The 17051-nt window shown below is 46.3% G+C and overlaps 1 protein-coding gene across 1 annotated transcript in view; it reads left to right on the top strand.

Annotated features, from left to right (window-relative positions):
• Positions 1 to 7920: 7920 nt before the first annotated feature.
• The window catches only part of MFSD2B (MFSD2 lysolipid transporter B, sphingolipid), a 45689-nt gene continuing 36558 nt past the window's right edge, over positions 7921 to 17051 (top strand). Inside the window, exon 1 of the mRNA XM_060258057.1 lies at positions 7921 to 8129. Within this exon, the coding sequence (XP_060114040.1) occupies positions 8122 to 8129 (8 nt within the window). The 5' untranslated portion in view covers positions 7921 to 8121. The remainder of the gene's footprint in view (positions 8130 to 17051) is intronic.

The following is a 17051-nucleotide window of genomic DNA, read 5'->3' as shown; positions in this document are numbered from 1 at the left end:
AAAGGGTCCAGGCAAATAGGTGTGAAAAACCTCAGCTTGAGACCCTGGAGAGCCACTGCCAGTCTGAGAAGACAATACTGACTTTGAGGGACCAAAGGTCTGATTCAGTATAAGGCAGCTTCGTATGTTCGTATGTTTATGGTGGAAAATGTTCATTTTTGTTTCATTTCCCAAATGATATTGAGACCAGTGATTAACACAGACTGGTACTGGTTGCTGCCAGTTTATGAACAATTTGTAGGGCAGGGGTGGCCAACGGTAGCTCTCCAGATGTTTTTTGCCTACAACTCCCATCAGCCCCAGCCAGCATGGCGAATGGCTGGGGCTGATTGGAGTTGTAGACAAAAAAACATCTGGGCCGAGGTCAGACACACATAAACTGACGAGATGGGCATGGATGAAAGCCAGATGCATGTTGGATTTTATGCAGTTGTCCAAACATCAGCGTCTGGCAATGGTTGTTGGCTCATTCGTGTCCCGAACTGCCATGACTGAGACGCGGACTTTTTTGATAGTGCATTAAATCTGAAATAAGAATGCTTCCGACGACTCCGGCGCGTACTTTCTATGTTTGAACGCTCCATTGTAGCTGACTCGTTGCAAGCGCATATCTGCTTCCCTGCGAGAGTCCACTCCAAATGATATCATTGCGCCAGCAATTGTTGACTCAGCCTTCCAACCTTCCGAGGTCGGTAAAATATATACCCAGCTTGCTGGGGCAGGGGAAAGTGTAATGACCGGGGAAGGCAATGGCAAACCACCCTGTAAAAGGTCTGCTGTGAAAACTTTGTGAAAGCAGCGTCACCCCAGAGTCAAAAACGACTGGTGCTTGCACAGGGGACCTTTCCTAAATGGGGGGGAGGCAGATCGGCCTCCTTTGCCTTCTCCCCGCCAGGCAGAGAGACAGCAAAGAGAATGCCTGTGCTCTCCCCCATTTAAACACCCTGGCGGGGTGTTCATTTTTTGTGACAGTCTACGTTGTTTGATGCCCATTCCAGCCCATTCCTGCTTTTACCCTGCCCAGTTTAAATGGGTGGGGGGAGGAAGATGACCCACCAGGCGGAGAGACAGCAAAGAGAGTTGCCGTGCTCCCCCCCCCATTTAAACACCCCAGCAGGGTGTTTAAATGGGGGGGGGAGGAAGATCACCCACTTTTGTTGCCTCCCCACCAGACGGAGAGACAGCAAAGAGAACTCCTGGGCTTCCCCTCCCTGGCCGGGTGTTTAAATTGGGGGGGGGGGGCAGATCGCCCACCTTTTCTGGCACCTTTAAAAAAAACAAAAACAAACCAAGCACGATATCCCACGGTACTGCGCTTGCACGAATACCGTGCAGAATGCCATCTCAAAAAATGAGGCCCGGTTGAGACCTCTGATCAACCAACGACGGGACCAACGCTGCTTAGGACTGAAGGATGGAGGGATGTCTGATCAGGAAGTTCGTTGTAAAAAAGCTGCAGGATATAATAGCAACGGGTTAGGGATGGATTTAATGGTGAGTGTGACTGCGGCCCTGGAGAGCTACCTTTGGCCACCCCTGTTGTAGGGCTTTAAAGGCAAGAGATGTTCTGTGATAGGTTGCCATTACCTGCTGCTGCATCATGATGCTGGTATTCTTTGGAAGTCTTCCATCCAAACACTAGCCAGGGCTGACCCTGCTTAGCTTCTGAAATCTGATGAAATCCAGCTAACGTGAGCTACCTAGGTCAAGGTGGCTGAGAATAATGGCTGAAAATCATTGGAGGAATATATTTGAAATTAATTTTAAAAACCCCAAATCCTTTTCTCTAGGGTTCCAAGTTTGTTTTGCAAACTGGAAAGGTTCTCTGGAGACAGATACCAAAAGGAAAATTGTGCTTCTTGTTGGGTCATCATTGTCTCTGTGATAAGCTCAGCAGCCTGGAGTATTATCTGGAGACCCTACCCGTTCTGTAGTTCCGTCCCACTTTCCTCAAACTGCTGCTGGTTTGTTCTGGTGCTTGCTGATAAGGACCATGCAAATATGTGGATACTAAACTGGCAACTGAAAACATATCATTTTACATTTGTTCTAAGAAAGCTTTTGTGTCCTGTTTTAAAATTCATAGTGAAAAATTGTGCCTCAGCATTGACAGAAAAACTGCCATTTTTTAATTTTCCAGAAGCTTCTACACATCTTACTCCCCTTTCCCGCCCCGTTCACCACGTATTGAAGTGGTTAATTCTACAATATCGGTTTCAAAATTCCTTTTAATGAGGGGCTCAAATAATTCAGATTTGTCCCCTGCTAAGGTGGACTGAATGAGGTAGCAATCTTTTTGCAAACTCTGATTTGGATTTATGGTTTTCCTGTTAATTATTATTGGCTCAGCAGACCTAATTTGTTTACCAGAACCAGATCTACATGTTTTTGGAGGGAGGGCAAAATTAAAAAATAGTGCCCCCCTTATGGGCCCATTCTGCCTTATGGGCCCATAGAATAGAATGGACTCCATACCCAATTTGGCGCCTCCCCCCCTTCTGGTGGTGCCCAGGGCAAGCACCCCTTCTGCCCCCCCTAGATCCAGCTCTGTTGTTTACAGAGAATTAAAAATGTATTCAATATAAAAACATTTTAAAATTGGTTTAAAAACATTAAAACAGACATTCAGTACCTTAAAAACCAATCCAAGAACACCTAAAACCCCACAAGGAGGGTCTTTATCCAGGCACAGGCTGCCTGAAATCTCTCTGGAGTAACTCACCAGAGTAACTTTAGTCTCAAAGGAAAGCCAGAAGGGCTACAATAAGACAAAAAAAAAAAAACCTCTTCCAGAGGCTGATCCACAGACATGGGGCAGGCAGCCATGGAATAGGTCAGAGCTCAGACTATGGCAAAACACACCTTACACAATGGAGAACTGACGATAGACCTTGCAAGGAAGAACTAAGCTGCCATATGGAACCAGGCAGGAGGGGCAATCTGTCAGATATGTGGACTCCAGGTCAGGAATGGCTTTAAAAGTAAGCACCAGCACCTTGAATTGTACCTAGAAACTAATCAGCAGCCAGTGAAGAGCCCTCCATATGGGAGGAATATGATCCCATCGTCTAGTCCCTGACAACAAATAAGCTGAGGCAGAGTTTCTTCTAACAGAATTTAGCTGCTGTAACAAATTCAAATGTGCTGTGTGTGCTGTACATTTCAGACTGTACAAATGTGCTGTACATTTCAGACATACAGAAGAAATATCTAGGTGACTTGGGTAAATTTCCATCCAGAAAGTACAATGCTGTGATTTCTGTCAGTGGCTTTGAGCAGTGCTTCATAAACAGTAATTCTCCCTTTCCAATGCACCCACTGTGGCTCCCAAAATTGTTCCCCCATTGTTGTCAGTGGACCCCCCACCTGGCCAGTAACATAATAGTTGAAGAGTGGAACTGCAAAGAGAAGGGAGAGTTAGCAAAAATCGCTTTCCCCCCTCTTCTGTGAGCAGTGCGATCCTAAACAGAGTGTCACCCTTCTAAGTTTATTGAGAGCCTCTCTTGTCATTCCTAGGGGTCCACTAAGAAAGACTCTACAGAGAAAGGCAACGGCAAACCACCTCTGATTCTCAGTTGCCATGAAAGTCCTTTCCTGGGGTCTCTATAAGTCAGCTGTAACTCGATGGCACTATTACACACACAGAGGCACAGAGGCTAATCTACATTTACCACATTTGTAGTGATGCCTTATTTTTTTTAAAAAAGTTTAGGACCGAATCCTCACTAGCAGTTTCTCACCTCCGGGCTTCTGCTTTCCCTGGCTCAAGTGATCGATTCCCCACCAGTTGCTGTGTGGGCACATTTTGACCCGTAGCTCCCTCCAATTTCCCTTATGGCGTCCTAATATATAAAAAAAAAAACAGATCAGGAAGCTGCAAGGAAAACTGGAGGGAGCTGCAGGTCAAAACATGCCCACACAGCAACTGGTGGGGAATCAAATCGCTTGAGCCAGAGAAAGCAGAAGCCCCCGGGTGGAGCAACTGCTAGTGAGGAATTGGTCTAGATCCAGCCAATAATAAATTTCAGGGTTTTTAAAAAACAACTCTAGGGCAGCCTATGGAATAAGCCACCATAAAACAGCAATTCATGTTTGTACTAAATATATTATTAGTTTATATGGCATACATATTGGAAAATGGCCTCATACACATGGCTTGTTTGTTCTGGCACAGATGCTACTGGGAGGTGGGTTTATTGTCCCCTACTTCCTCACACACACCACCTAAGTTTTCCCTGCCTTCCCTGAAATCTTTCCAAAACCTGCATTACTGCATTGTTTGGGGGATGGATCGCCACAAAGCCATCTAGGCAGGAAAGTCCAGTTCACACCTATCAGTGCCTTTCCCCCCCTTGCCCCAGCAGCCATTGCGTCTCCACACCACATGGGGTGGTTGAGTTTTTTTAGGCTAACCTGATCTCATGAGCAGGGCTGGCCCTAGACTGTCTGACACCCTAGGCAAGGCTAACTTCTGGCACCCCCCCACTGCTCTGATGATGTCACCAGATCATGTGGGAAGCATCCAATCTGGTGTCCTCAGAAGGCTGGTGCCCTAGGCAGTTGCTTAATGGAAGGGCTGGCCCTGCCCATGAGATCTCAGAAGTTAAGCAGGGTCAGTCCTGATTAGTACTTGGATGGGAGGCCACCAAGAAAGTCCAGGGTTGCTGTGCCGAAGCAGGCCACGGCAAACCACCTCTCTTGGTTTCTAACTTTGAAAATCTAACGGGGTTTTTATAAGTTGGCTGCAACTTGACAGAAGTTTTCCACCACCAGTTGACATATCCATATGCTGATATAGTGGTACATCACTGTGTCAATTGCCGGTAAAAAAAGAAAAAACTTCAAAAAAGCCCCTCATTGTTAGGCTTGTCAACCTCCAAGTGAGATTAAATTTGATCTCCAGGCTACAGAGGCCCTGGAGAAAATGGCTGCTTTGGAAGGCGGACTCTATGGCATTATATCCCACTGGAAGTCCCGCCCCTCTCCAAACAGTCTCCAGGCTCCATCCCCAAAATCTCCAGGTGTTTCCCAACCCAGAGTTAGCAACCCTCCCTCATGATGACTGCTACCACTAGGCTAGGGCAGGGGAAATACAGGGAAACTCATCGCATGGAAGTTCCATTGCTAGCGTGCTGCATCAATAAAGGGAAAGCCACATGAAAAGAGTTGTCATGTAGAAAATGGCCGAGTCTCTAGCTGGCTGAAATGTTGTGCTTCAGCCTGTCCTGTATGTTATTGCAAAATATTCATATGTGAACACACAGGGTAAATAATACACTTTCAAACCACTTAGAATGCAAGTGTGGAGGGAGGAGCAGCAGCCACTCTAAAAGAAACAGCGACTGATGGGATCCATGCATTGTTTGCTGTTGCACTGTTGTAAGTTGCTCACCTCCTGGATTTCCCTGCCTGGACAGGGAAAACTAGGAGGTGAATGGCTACAATAGTGCAGTATCCAGTAATGTATAAGTCTCTGACATATTGAGGTGATGGGAGGCTTACAATTTTTCTATAACAAAATAGGAGTCAAGTGCATCTTTAAGACCAACTTAGTTTTATTCAGAACGTAAGCTTTCATGTGCTCTAAGCACACTTCATCAGACAAGGAATCCGGTGCAGTGAAAGATACTCTGCTCACTGAACCGGATTCCTCGCCTGATGAAGTGTGCTTAGAGTACACGAAACTTACATTCTGAATAAAACGAAGTTGGTCTTAAAGGTGCACTTGACTCCTATTTTGTTCTACTACTTCAGACCTACTTGAATTTTTCTATAAGAAACTAAAATTCAAAATGAACCCACTGGAATAGTATTTTCATGTCTAAATTAGTCAGGTTACAATTTTGTTTTTGAAAGAAATATTTGCCTGCTTAAATTAAGGATAACGTTGGATATTTTCTCTGAAACTGCAACATGGCAACAGGAGGTGTATATACATACTTACAGTTGATAAAAGTCCAGGAAAGTGAAGCATCTTGTAGGCAGAGGTGTCTGGGAATTTGTTTGTTCCTCTTCAAAGACCAGTAGCTTCCTACCACCATGCACTTTCCAAATTGATTTCACCAGTTCACACAGTAAAAATCCAGTTGGAAAGTGCTTTGAAAAGTGGGTTGAAAGTGCATTATTTAGAGCTTTTTCACACAGCCTAAGTATTCCGGTATAGCAGCTGGCCAGTTACTGAACAGTAACGGGTTTCTGCTGGCATTTCAGACAGACCCGATTCAGTAACTGGCTGCTACCGGAATACTCTCACCTTTTCACACACTCCCGCGGCTGTCCCGGTAGTGAGGCGTGCCTGAGTCGTCACAAACAAAGAGCAGCTTCTTCCACTTTTCAACCCCTCCTCCCGGGTTGAAATCGCTATGGGGTGCTGTGTGAAATGTCCAGTATCTAACCCGGGAGCAGTTTTCGCGCCGTTTTTCGCCCGCCGGCGCGCGCGATCTCCGGCTTTTTTTTTTTTGGAACGTCAGTTTAGATCGATATAGCGATATATCGCTATATCGACCTGTCAAAACAGCACCACCATAGGGATGGCTAGGCTCTGTTGAGATCCCTATTGACAGGTCGATATAGCGATATATCGCTATATCGATCTAAACTGACGTTCCAAAAAAAAAAAAGCCAGAGATCGCGCGCGCCGGTGGGCGAAAAACGGCGTGAAACCGGCTGGCGCTGGTGGAAGCGAGATAAGAGCGGAACAGTGTGAAATGGCTCGCTTCAATCATGCTTCAATCACGGAACCCTACCAGGGAAAAAAACATGTGTATGAAAACTCCCATCGCTGTCTCGGATTACTGCAAGCGGCACAATACCGACTCCCTTCCGGTTTCTACCGGTAAGTGTGAAAAGGCCCTTAGTGTGTGCGATCACAGCCATTCTGTGATTTTGTCTTTATTTTTCCAGCCCAGACATGAAGACAAACTCTCAGTGTGCAGCAAGCTGTGCTACGCCATTGGAGGGGCTCCAAATCAAGTTGCCAGCAGCGCCACTGCCTTTTTTCTGCAGATCTACCTCCTAGAGATTGCTCAGGTAACCTACAATTCAGAAAACTTAAAACTGCCTCATCATGCTACAGGCACAACTTAGAGTGGGGGTCCCCAACTCAGTGCCTGCTGACACCTTTCCTGGTGCCCGCCAGATGTTTTTAGAAAGTGGTTGTGGCCAAGTGTGGCTTTTGTCATTGGAGATTTGATTGGCAGTGTAGATTTGTAAAAACACTGCTTGATTTTTAAAAAGATCGCTTTTATCATGCTGAATGTCTGAATCAAACTCTCAAATACTCTGTAGCAGAGATTCTTAAACATTTTGTATTGCTTGTCTTTTGCAGATTGCCATATTTGTGTACTTGCTGTGGGAGGTTTCCTGAAAGGACTCAGAATTAAAATTTCTTCAGTACTTTAGCTGAGCTGTATGTTCCTGTAAAAAAACTGATGAAATAGAGCCTTGAATAGTTTTTTGATTTGCAGTATTTTAGCAACAAGCCCATGTGCAAAAAGTAGCAATTCCAACTTGCTACTAAGCAACACTTAAAGCTGCACAAGAGTGTGGGTTTTAATTCAATATTTGTTCTTTTTTCTTCTGGAAAGACTTCAGTTATCCTCCCATTTTTGTTATTATTTCACAGTCCTCTGCCAAGTTCTCCATGGGTGCACAGTTTATGAACCTCTGTGCCGCGTTGTTGGCTGCAAATGCATAGCTAATTTGCTGTTCCTTTAATATGATGGAATAACGGCGGTATCCATTCAAAAACTGCTTTGATTATATGTTAAGAAAAGAATAGAAATGTTTAAATATGTACACATCAACACATATTGGTAGGTGCTAAAGGCTGTCAAGCAGGAACAAATGACCCCCCCCAAAATACCCACACATAATGCACAATAACAACATTCATGCCATGTTTTAATGCACTGAAAGCTGGTTCATTGGAAGTTATTTTGTGCTGTTTAATTGTGTTGTCACAGAAGCCTTGTGTAAAGTAGGCTATGCTCTTTGGCCTTTCAGATCACTCCATTTCATGCCTCTCTGGTGGTATTTGTTGGGAAAGCTTGTGGAGCGGTTGCAGATCCCATTGCTGGCTTTTTTATTAGCAAAAGCAAATGGACCAAAATTGGCCGACTCATGCCTTGGTAAGCAGAATAGCCATTAGGTTTGTTTTATCCTTTGCTTATAGCTTGCATTTTCTTTGTGTTCTGCAAACATGCCCATTCTCGAAAAGAGGACTGTGTGTTTTTCACTTTTTAATCCCATTTTCAGAGCTTTGCAGCAGCTGTATACTCACAGAGAAAGCACATTGAAGCAAAGACCTCCGAAACAATGAGGTCCTGATCCAACACAAAGTTAGGAGTGGGTGCAACCTGATCCCCTGCTTGTTAGTCAGACCTCAGTGAGACGCCAGGTAAATATGTTTTAGGTTTGCAGGAAGCCACTTTAGCCAGGATGACCCCTTCCTGCCCCAGCTGCAGTTTACCATGCAGATGGTCCCTTTCTGGCCCTCAGAACAGCTTCTTAGGAGTGGTGGTGGTTGTGGCAAAAATGGGAAACTCTGTTGCATTAATGGCACACTGCTTGTGCGGCTCTGGATCCAGCGCCTTGATTTCAGTGAGTTAAATAAATTGGAACCTGGTGCAAACTCCCCCCCCCCGCCTTTTGGCTACAGAAATTGTGTTGCATTGTAATATTTAACAAGCCTATAGAGCAGGGGTGGCCAATGGTAGCTCTCCAGATGTTTTTGCCTACAACTCTCATCAGTCCAAACCAGCATGGCCAATGGCTGGGGCTGATGGGAGTTGTAGGCAAAAAAACATCTGGAGAGCCACTGTTGGCCACCCCTGCTATAGAGAAAAGTTCATAGTGGATTTAGTGGGCTCCTGCCAAGAGCTTGGTTGAACACTAGGGAGATACCAAGAGGAAAACCTTTATGCTCAGGGAGCAAAATAATATCTTGCTGGAACAGGCAACAGACTTTCTAGCAGTTAGTACTTTGGCAAAATGACACCTTTTCCATGCTTTAACTATTACTAAATGATATTCAGTGCTATTGAGGGTCTTGCATATTTATTTAGTAAATATATATATATATACTACTAGGATGGGCACAAACCAAGGAAAATGGTGGCTCGTTTCGTCTTGTGATTCATTTGATTTCTGACCCGGTTCACGGTTCATTGGTTTGTTTGGTTTGGGAGGTGTAAAACTCACTGGGAGTCTTCAGCAGACTCTCCACCCACCCCCCAAATCTGGTAAAGATTGGATTTCGAATGCCTGATAACCCCCCCAAAATCCAGTACCCCCAGGAACGCTCAGCTTCAGCTCTCATGACAACTCTTCATGCTGCAGAATGAGAGCTCTGTGATTGGCTGCCATACCTGCCAATCATACTATGGACAACTGCTATGGGTGTTTCTAGGGCTCTCAGAAGTCCACCTAGGGTGACCAGACCGTCCCGGGCTCCCGGGATTGTCCCTCCCCCGCGCCCCAAATCCCGCCTCCCGGCTTAGCTATACCGGGACCATTAAAAGTCCCGGTTTAGCTAAAATGGATCCAATGGTGAGGGCTCCACGTTACCTGCCAGCCTGCCCAGCCACTAGGGAGCAGTCTTGAAGTGGTCTGGGGGCGTGGCAGGCAGCTAGGGGCCCTCACCATTGGTCCGTGGGACGTGGCTGCCCACCCCCGCTTCCCGCGCTGTACTTTCTCTTCCTCCTACTCTGATCTGGGCTGGGCAGCAGACGAGGAGCTCGATCTGCTTTCCTTGCCCATTGCAGAGAGAGAGAGAGAGAAAGAAAGAGAGAGAAGAAAAAAGAGAGGAGAAGAAGAGGAAAACCCTACACTACAGTAAGTGTGGCCTTCCCCCCTTCCCCCCATTTGCCGAAGCCTGCTGGGCGGCTGGGCCCGCCGAGCAATCCGCGGCCTCGCCTGCCCTTCCCTGCCCTCCCCCCTCCCCTGCTAACCTGCTGGGCGGCTGGGCGCCGCGGCCCAGGCCGCCGAGCAATCCGCGGCCTCGCCTACCCTTCCCTGCCCGCTTCCCCCCCCCCCCCGTGCAGGGCAGACTCGCAGCACCAAGCCTCCCTATAAGCAGCTGCTTGCCAGGCTCACGGAGCCCAGCCGCGCTGTAGCGGCCAGTTCCCAGAGCCCAGGTCGTAGAGCGCGCTTGCCGGCTGAGCCTCCCTGCAGCAGTCACTTACCAGAGCCCCAGTCCCCAGCCTGGCTTGCAGGGCCCAGCCGCGCTGTCGCGGCTGCTTTCTAGATCTCAGGCCAGGCTTGCCAGCCAAGCTCTGCTATGCTGACCACTTCCCTGGAATAGTTCCATTCCCTTTGATGCATCTCTGCTTGTGGCCTCGGGGGAGGAAAGGAAGGGGGGGAGCATTACACATTTTTTTTTAAAAAAAAAAACCTTTAAGAGAGAGAGGGGGGGGGGAAACCAGGGGAAAATCTCAGCTGATGACCCAGGACGGAGTAAGGTAACGGCAGCACGGAAGGGAAGGGAAAGCAGCTGAGGCGCATTCATTCCCTTCGCCTTGCTCACGGGCCCCTCTTCATGCTTGCAATTTGTGTCTTCCCCCTTTAAAACTCTTTATTTACCTCCTCCAAAATCGCGTTCCCTCAATCTCAGCCATCCTTCGTGTGTAATGAGAGCTTCCCCCCCCCCTTTGTTTTTTTGGCAGTCCTGCACTTCCGTGACTGGCTTTTTCTGCCCACCGGTCAGAATCCGTTTATCTTGTCTGTCCTTCCATCCCGGCAGCACAGAGGCTCTTGTTTTCTTTCCCCTCCCTGTTAGAAGCCTCTTTTTGACCTCGTTTTGGGACGCTGTTTTCCACCACCCTCCCACTCTTTCGGATTCCCTAGCTGACCACCCCCTCCCCCAGCTTTTTCTTATCCTTTCCACCTCCTTGGTGATCTAGCTGTCCATTTAAAATGTTTACATTCCCTTTGGTGCCACCTTCTGAGGGCAGCTTCCTGGAGCTGTCCCTTGTGTTCTGGAACTTAAAAGAGAAAGGTAATGAGGTAAATAAGCTGTTTTCTTTTTCTTTTCCCCCCAATTGGCTTAAATAGAATTTGTGCAGTCAAGCACTTAGCATAGGTGAGGTGAGTGAGGCCATCAATTATCAGTTATGTTTCCACAGCCTTTAGATGCAAATCTCCCCCCCTTTTTGGGGGAGAGGGGTGTCTAAGTGAAGCAAATACTTAGGGCATAGTATACTCTAGATATATTCATGTCAGAGAATGAAGGTGTAGCATATTTGTTTGTTCTTGTTTGATTTCTATGAAAGGATTAGTTTTCCACCCATGACCCACAGACTATTGTTGTTTCACAGGCTGCATCCTGCTAACTTATTCTCCTGCTACTGCATAAGCACATGCTGTATAACCAACTGTAATAATTTTTCCAAAGTTACATATTTTAACAAAACAGAGGCTAAGTCAGTACCCTTTCCCCTTAAATAAGAGAGACACAGCTACTTGTGTGATTATTCAACTTGCGTGGGATTTGCGTGGGAATAAACAGTCCTTAAGGCATACCAGCCTCATGTCATATAGGGCTTTAAAGATCAATACCAGCACATTTGATTGGCCCTGGAAGGAAACTGAGAGCCAGTATAGGTGGAACAAGACTGCAGTGGTATGGTTCTTATAGAGTTGCCTAACTCCAGGTGTGGCCTGGAGAGCTCCCATCTCCAAACTATAGAGATTGGTTTCCCCTGGAAGAAATGTAGGGTTGCCAATCCCCAGTTGAGGGCAGGGGATCTCCTGGTTTGAGGACCATCCCCTGCTTCAGGGCTATGAGAAAGGGGGGAGGAGGGAAATGTCTGCTGGGCATTGTATTATGCCCTGTGGACACTGGTTCCCATAATGGAGTATAATGGGTATAATGGAGAATCGATCTATGGGTATCTGGGGCTTGGGGGCACCTGTTTTTTGAGGTAGATGCACCAAATTTTTGGCATAGCAGCTGGTGTCTCTCCTTAAACACCTCCCAGTTTCAAAAAGATTGAACCAAGGGGTCCAATTCTAAGAGCCCTAAAAGAAGGTGCTTCCATTCTCCATTACTTAAAATGGAAGGAAGGCAGTTAAAAAGAGTGCCGTCCCTTTAAATGTGATGACCAGAACTCCCTTTGGAGTTCAATTATGCTTGTCACAGCCTTGATCTTGGCTCCACCCCTAATGTCTCCTGGCTCCACCCCAAAGTCCCCAGATATTTCTTGAATTGGACTTGGCAACCCTAGGCCCCAGTGTAAGGCCCAGCACCTCGAGTTTCCTCGCGTCTTCCGGGAGGGGCTGCAGCGAATGAGCGTGGCGGAAAAGTAGCGAGTCGACCTTAGAATCAGCCTCACCCGAGAGGGAGCAAAGCAGACTTTTCAGCACAGGTGCTGTTTCAGGCAGAGGTAAGGCTTGCTGTTGCTATCTTCATGGGGAACTCCAAATCGATCAGGAAGAATGCTTTCTGGAGACCAGCCAGAGCAGTTTGCCTCTCCTCCCAGTGGGAGTACAGCCCTGGTCGGAGTTACTCCAGAGAAGCCCTGTCGAGCTGCATTACAGGACGTCACTAACTGCAGCCCGGCTGAAGTCCAGCCCGGTTAGGTCTGGACACCGCTCTTTCTGGGAAGGGCAGATCCATACAGGCAGCAGTGTTGGTCTGAAGTAGTGGAACAAAATAGGAGTCAATTCCACCTTTAAGACCAACTTCGTTTTATTCAGAACGTAAGCTTTCGTGTGCATGCACACTTCTTCAGACGCGGAATGAGGTGCAGTAAGCAGACACATATAGCTGGTGGGGTTTGGAATGCCAGGTGGTACAAAATTAAAACCCAATAGCAGAATAGTGAAATTTTACTATGTTACGTTCTGAATAAAATTAAGTTGATCTTAAAGGTGTAATTGACCCCTATTTTGTTCTGGGAAGGGAAGGAATCTTTTTCAAAGTATCTTTGTGAAGCCTTTTGAACTGTGCTATTCTATTGCTTGCATAGAAAAGCCCTCTGGAATAATTTAGTTTAGCTTAGCTTGTGGAAAGCCAGGAGTGTAGGTGCCTTCTGACCTCAGGCACACCATATGCAGGGTCCAGAATGGAGAAGGCACACGTACAGGCCAGCCATTGGAAGGACTGCAGAATGGCAGTAATATGCATGCCCCATCTAGCTGCCTATAAGAGCCACGACATGGCACTCTGCACCAGCTGGATTTCTGAATTGGTTTGGTGGGGAGAGCAATGCACAGTGCACTACAGTAGTCTAGTCTCAGTGTCACCGTGGCATGGCCAGATGAGCTGATTCAAATTCAAAAAACCTTTAATGGCATAAAATGCTGATTCAAGAGTTTTTCAAGCTAGGCTGAGTTGGCTTCCCTGCCAGATATTTCTGTCTCTGTGTTAACTTCCATTAAGTTACTTCCAACTTATGGCAACCCTAAGAACTTCCTATTGTTAACAACCTTGCTCAGGTCTTGCAAGCTGAGGGCCATGGGTTTCTTCATTGAATCAACCCATCACATGCTTGGTCTTCATCTTTTCCCAGCATTATTGTCTTTAGTTGTAGATTTTTCAGGCTGTATGGCTGTGGTCTTGGCATTGTAGAACCTGATGTTTTGCCAGCATCTGTGACTGGCATCTTCAGAAGTATAACACAGAAGGCTAGAGTTCTCTCTGTGAGAAGTGAGAAGAAGATGGTAGGCAAATATTTTATAACTACTCAGGAAGGTGGGGTAGGGCTGTCGGTCACTTCCGGGTTCCTGTCCTGCATCTCGACCTGTGTTATTAGTGACAGGTTGCTTCGGCGTGCCGCTGCGCCGGCCCCCTGGGCCCCACAACGATGGGACCGATGCCACAGGGACGGGCTCGAAACACTCTATAACCCCTCAAAAGAACAGCAGTCTAGCTCGCTTCCCCCGAGCCCTGCCGCTATAAGCCTCAAGGGGGCTCATTTTGCGGCATCTCCCGGCGGGAGGGTGGCACCCGCACGGGACACATATCAAATGAAAGAGGGGGCGCAGGGCTATCAGAAACAGCCGGCGGAGGGAGTCGGGAGAGCACCCCACTGGGGGATCCACACCCCGAAAGTGATGAAGGTGGCGCAGATAGAGCCAACAGAGCCAACAGGACAAAATAAATAGGCTGCATTATGCAGCACAGTTGAGAAAGTGCCTTATCCCATATACTGATGAAGTATATACAGGATTTCAGAACAAAATTGTTTCCGGCGGTGATATTTGGGGGATTTTTGGGGATGTCACAGGAAGTGCTGTGAAGTCACTTCCTGTTTCCGGCAGTGGCATTTGGGGGAAATGATGTCATTTGGGGGAAATGATGTCACAGGAAGTGATGTCACTTCCCATTTCCGGCAGGTGACGCGGGGAAATGATGTCACAGGAAGTGATGTCACTTCCTGTTTCCTGTGGTGGCATGCCATCACCGGAAGTGACGTCACCGGAAGTGACGTCACTTCCTGTTTCCGGCGGCGCGCGCGCTTCGCGCGCGCACACCCCTACCTCCCCCCCCCCCAACGTGTCCCTGGCTGGCCTTCAGACATTATGGTCACCCTAAGTCCACCCCCAGCATTTCCTAGGAATTGATTGAATCAGCACCAGGTTGTCTGAGAAAATGAACTGCAAAAATGAACCAAACAAAGCACCAAGGTCTGGACCGTTTCAGAACAGACCACAAATTTGGTTCATGCCGATGTCTATATATCACTTTTCCAGAGATCTGCTTGAGGCAGTTCACAAGCAAAAAACAATGCATCTTTATAACAGGTTTACCAGGTGTCCTCTTTTTAGAGGGCATGTCCTCTTTTTTTGGTGTCCATCCTTTTGGGGGCTCTTTTAAAAAAAATGGATGAAATGTCCTCTTTTCAAGTTAGGGGCATTCCTAGCCATTTGACGTTTTCACTGTAGACTTTTTACGGGGTGGTTTGCCATTGCCTTCCCCAGTCATCTACACTTTCTCCCCAGCAAGCTGGGTACTCATTTTACCGACCTCGGAAGGATGGAAGGCTGAGTCAACCTGGAGCCGGCTACCTGAACCCAGCTTCCATTGGGATTGAACTCAGGGCATTAGCAGAGAGTTTGACTGCAGTACCGTAGCTTTACCACTCTGCGCCATGGGGCTTAGTTAAATAGTAGGGGTATTTAAAATGAGATTTGTCATTCTAATCACTTGTTTGAAATCATAAATCAGAAAATATGTCCTATTTTTTGATTTTCAAAATATGGTAAGCCTATTATAGTTAATTCTGAGCATGGCCTCAGAGAATGGATCAGAAAATCTGCACAGTGGAACCATGTGCAACTGGGATAATTTTCCTTTGCTTTTTGATTTATTCTGTTTTTATTTAAGTTCTCTGGGGAAGATCATTATGATCTATTCTGCTTTTATAACATGGATTGTTTCATTTTCTGATTTTTTAAATCTCCTTTTTGTTCATTGCGATTTTAATTAAATAAATATTTCAGTATGTATACTTGCTTATTCATTTCTTAACAATCTGTTCAATAAAATTAATTCCTTCCTGCACACATTGTTAATGTTTCAATTGGTTATTTATCACTTGGCTATTTTGTATTATTCCTATATTCTGTTATCTTAAATAGATCCTATAGTATATTTTAATTATTCTATTTTATATAGAGTTCCTTGGTAATTAGTCAGATGTTTTTCACCTCCATGTAATAATGATTGTCTTAATTATGTTCTCAACTTCATTTAACTCATTTCATTGTATGTGTCCTGGAACAAATCCTACTGTAGTGATGTAATCAAACTTCCTTGGAAGGCGTACCAGTCTTTATTGCAACTTCATCTATCAGTGCTGATCACTGATTTGTCTCAAGTCCTAATTTCTTAATGTATTTCTCACACAATACATGTTAAGCTCATAATGTTGGCTGAATTCAACTTTCCTATGAATACAGCAAATTCAAAGAAGAGAACTTTCCTTACTTCTCCGTCACATTGCTGTTCCCTACATTCTGAAGAGGCAGCTTCTTATAGGTGCAGTGTAAGGGACATGATATGAAAGCCTGCAGCCAGACCTGGCTTCAATCCTCCTGGTACTCTGTTTATCCATTGTTTTGTTCATTTATTTATTTGAAAGATCTGGGTCCTATAGGGAAAAAAACCCAACCACTCAGTCCCATGGTTTCTCAGACATCTCATAAATGAGATATGGAGGCTCAGATAGCGACCACTGCCAAGTCCGCGTTTTTTCATCTTAGACGGGCAAGGCAGTTGGCCCCCTTCCTGGACCCCGACGACCTAACAACAGTGATCCATGCTACGGTCACCTCGAGGTTGGATTACTGCAATGCCCTCTACGTGGGGCTGCCCCTGTGCCGGACCCGGAAATTGCAGCTGGTGCAGAATGCCGCGGCCCGGCTGTTATTGGGCCTCCCAAGATGGGGGCACATTCGGCCGGGTCTTCGGGCTCTGCACTGGCTTCCAATAATATACCGAGTCCGGTACAAGGTGCTGGTCATTACCTTTAAAGCCCTATATGGCCTGGGACCTGCCTACCTGAGGGACCGTCTCTCCCCACACGTTCCCCAGAGAGTACTGAGGTCTGGGACTCAAAATCTTCTCACCATCCCCGGGCCCAAGGAAGTGCGCCTCAAAAGAACTAGAGACAGGGCCTTTTCCACAATGGCCCCTATGTGGTGGAACCAGCTACCGGAAGAGGTGAGGGCCCTGTGGGATATTACTCAGTTCCGCAGGGCCTGTAAGACGACCCTCTTCCGGTTAGCCTACGCCTGACTGGACAAATGTAGCTTTCAGATTCCAGATTTTTGTGATTATACTGTATAGTTTTAATGTATAATGTAAAATTTTAAGGTTTTTAGGTTTTAAATGCTTGATTTTAAATGTATTAATTTGTTCCGATTTTATTGTTTGTTGTAAGCCGCCCTGAGCCACTTGTGGGAAGGGCGGGATATAAGTCACGGAATAAATAAATAAATAAATAAATAAATAAAGCAAATATACAAATAAAAACATGAAAAAGATATGAATAATAATTTACAATCAGCTACCGATAACATGTCCATTGGAAAAAATACCGGGTCAA

This window comes from Heteronotia binoei, chromosome 1, assembly GCF_032191835.1.
Source record: "Heteronotia binoei isolate CCM8104 ecotype False Entrance Well chromosome 1, APGP_CSIRO_Hbin_v1, whole genome shotgun sequence".
Taxonomy (NCBI): Eukaryota; Metazoa; Chordata; class Lepidosauria; order Squamata; family Gekkonidae; genus Heteronotia; species Heteronotia binoei.
Note: the sequence above shows the minus strand (reverse complement) of the source record. Positions and strands in the feature narration are given on the sequence as shown.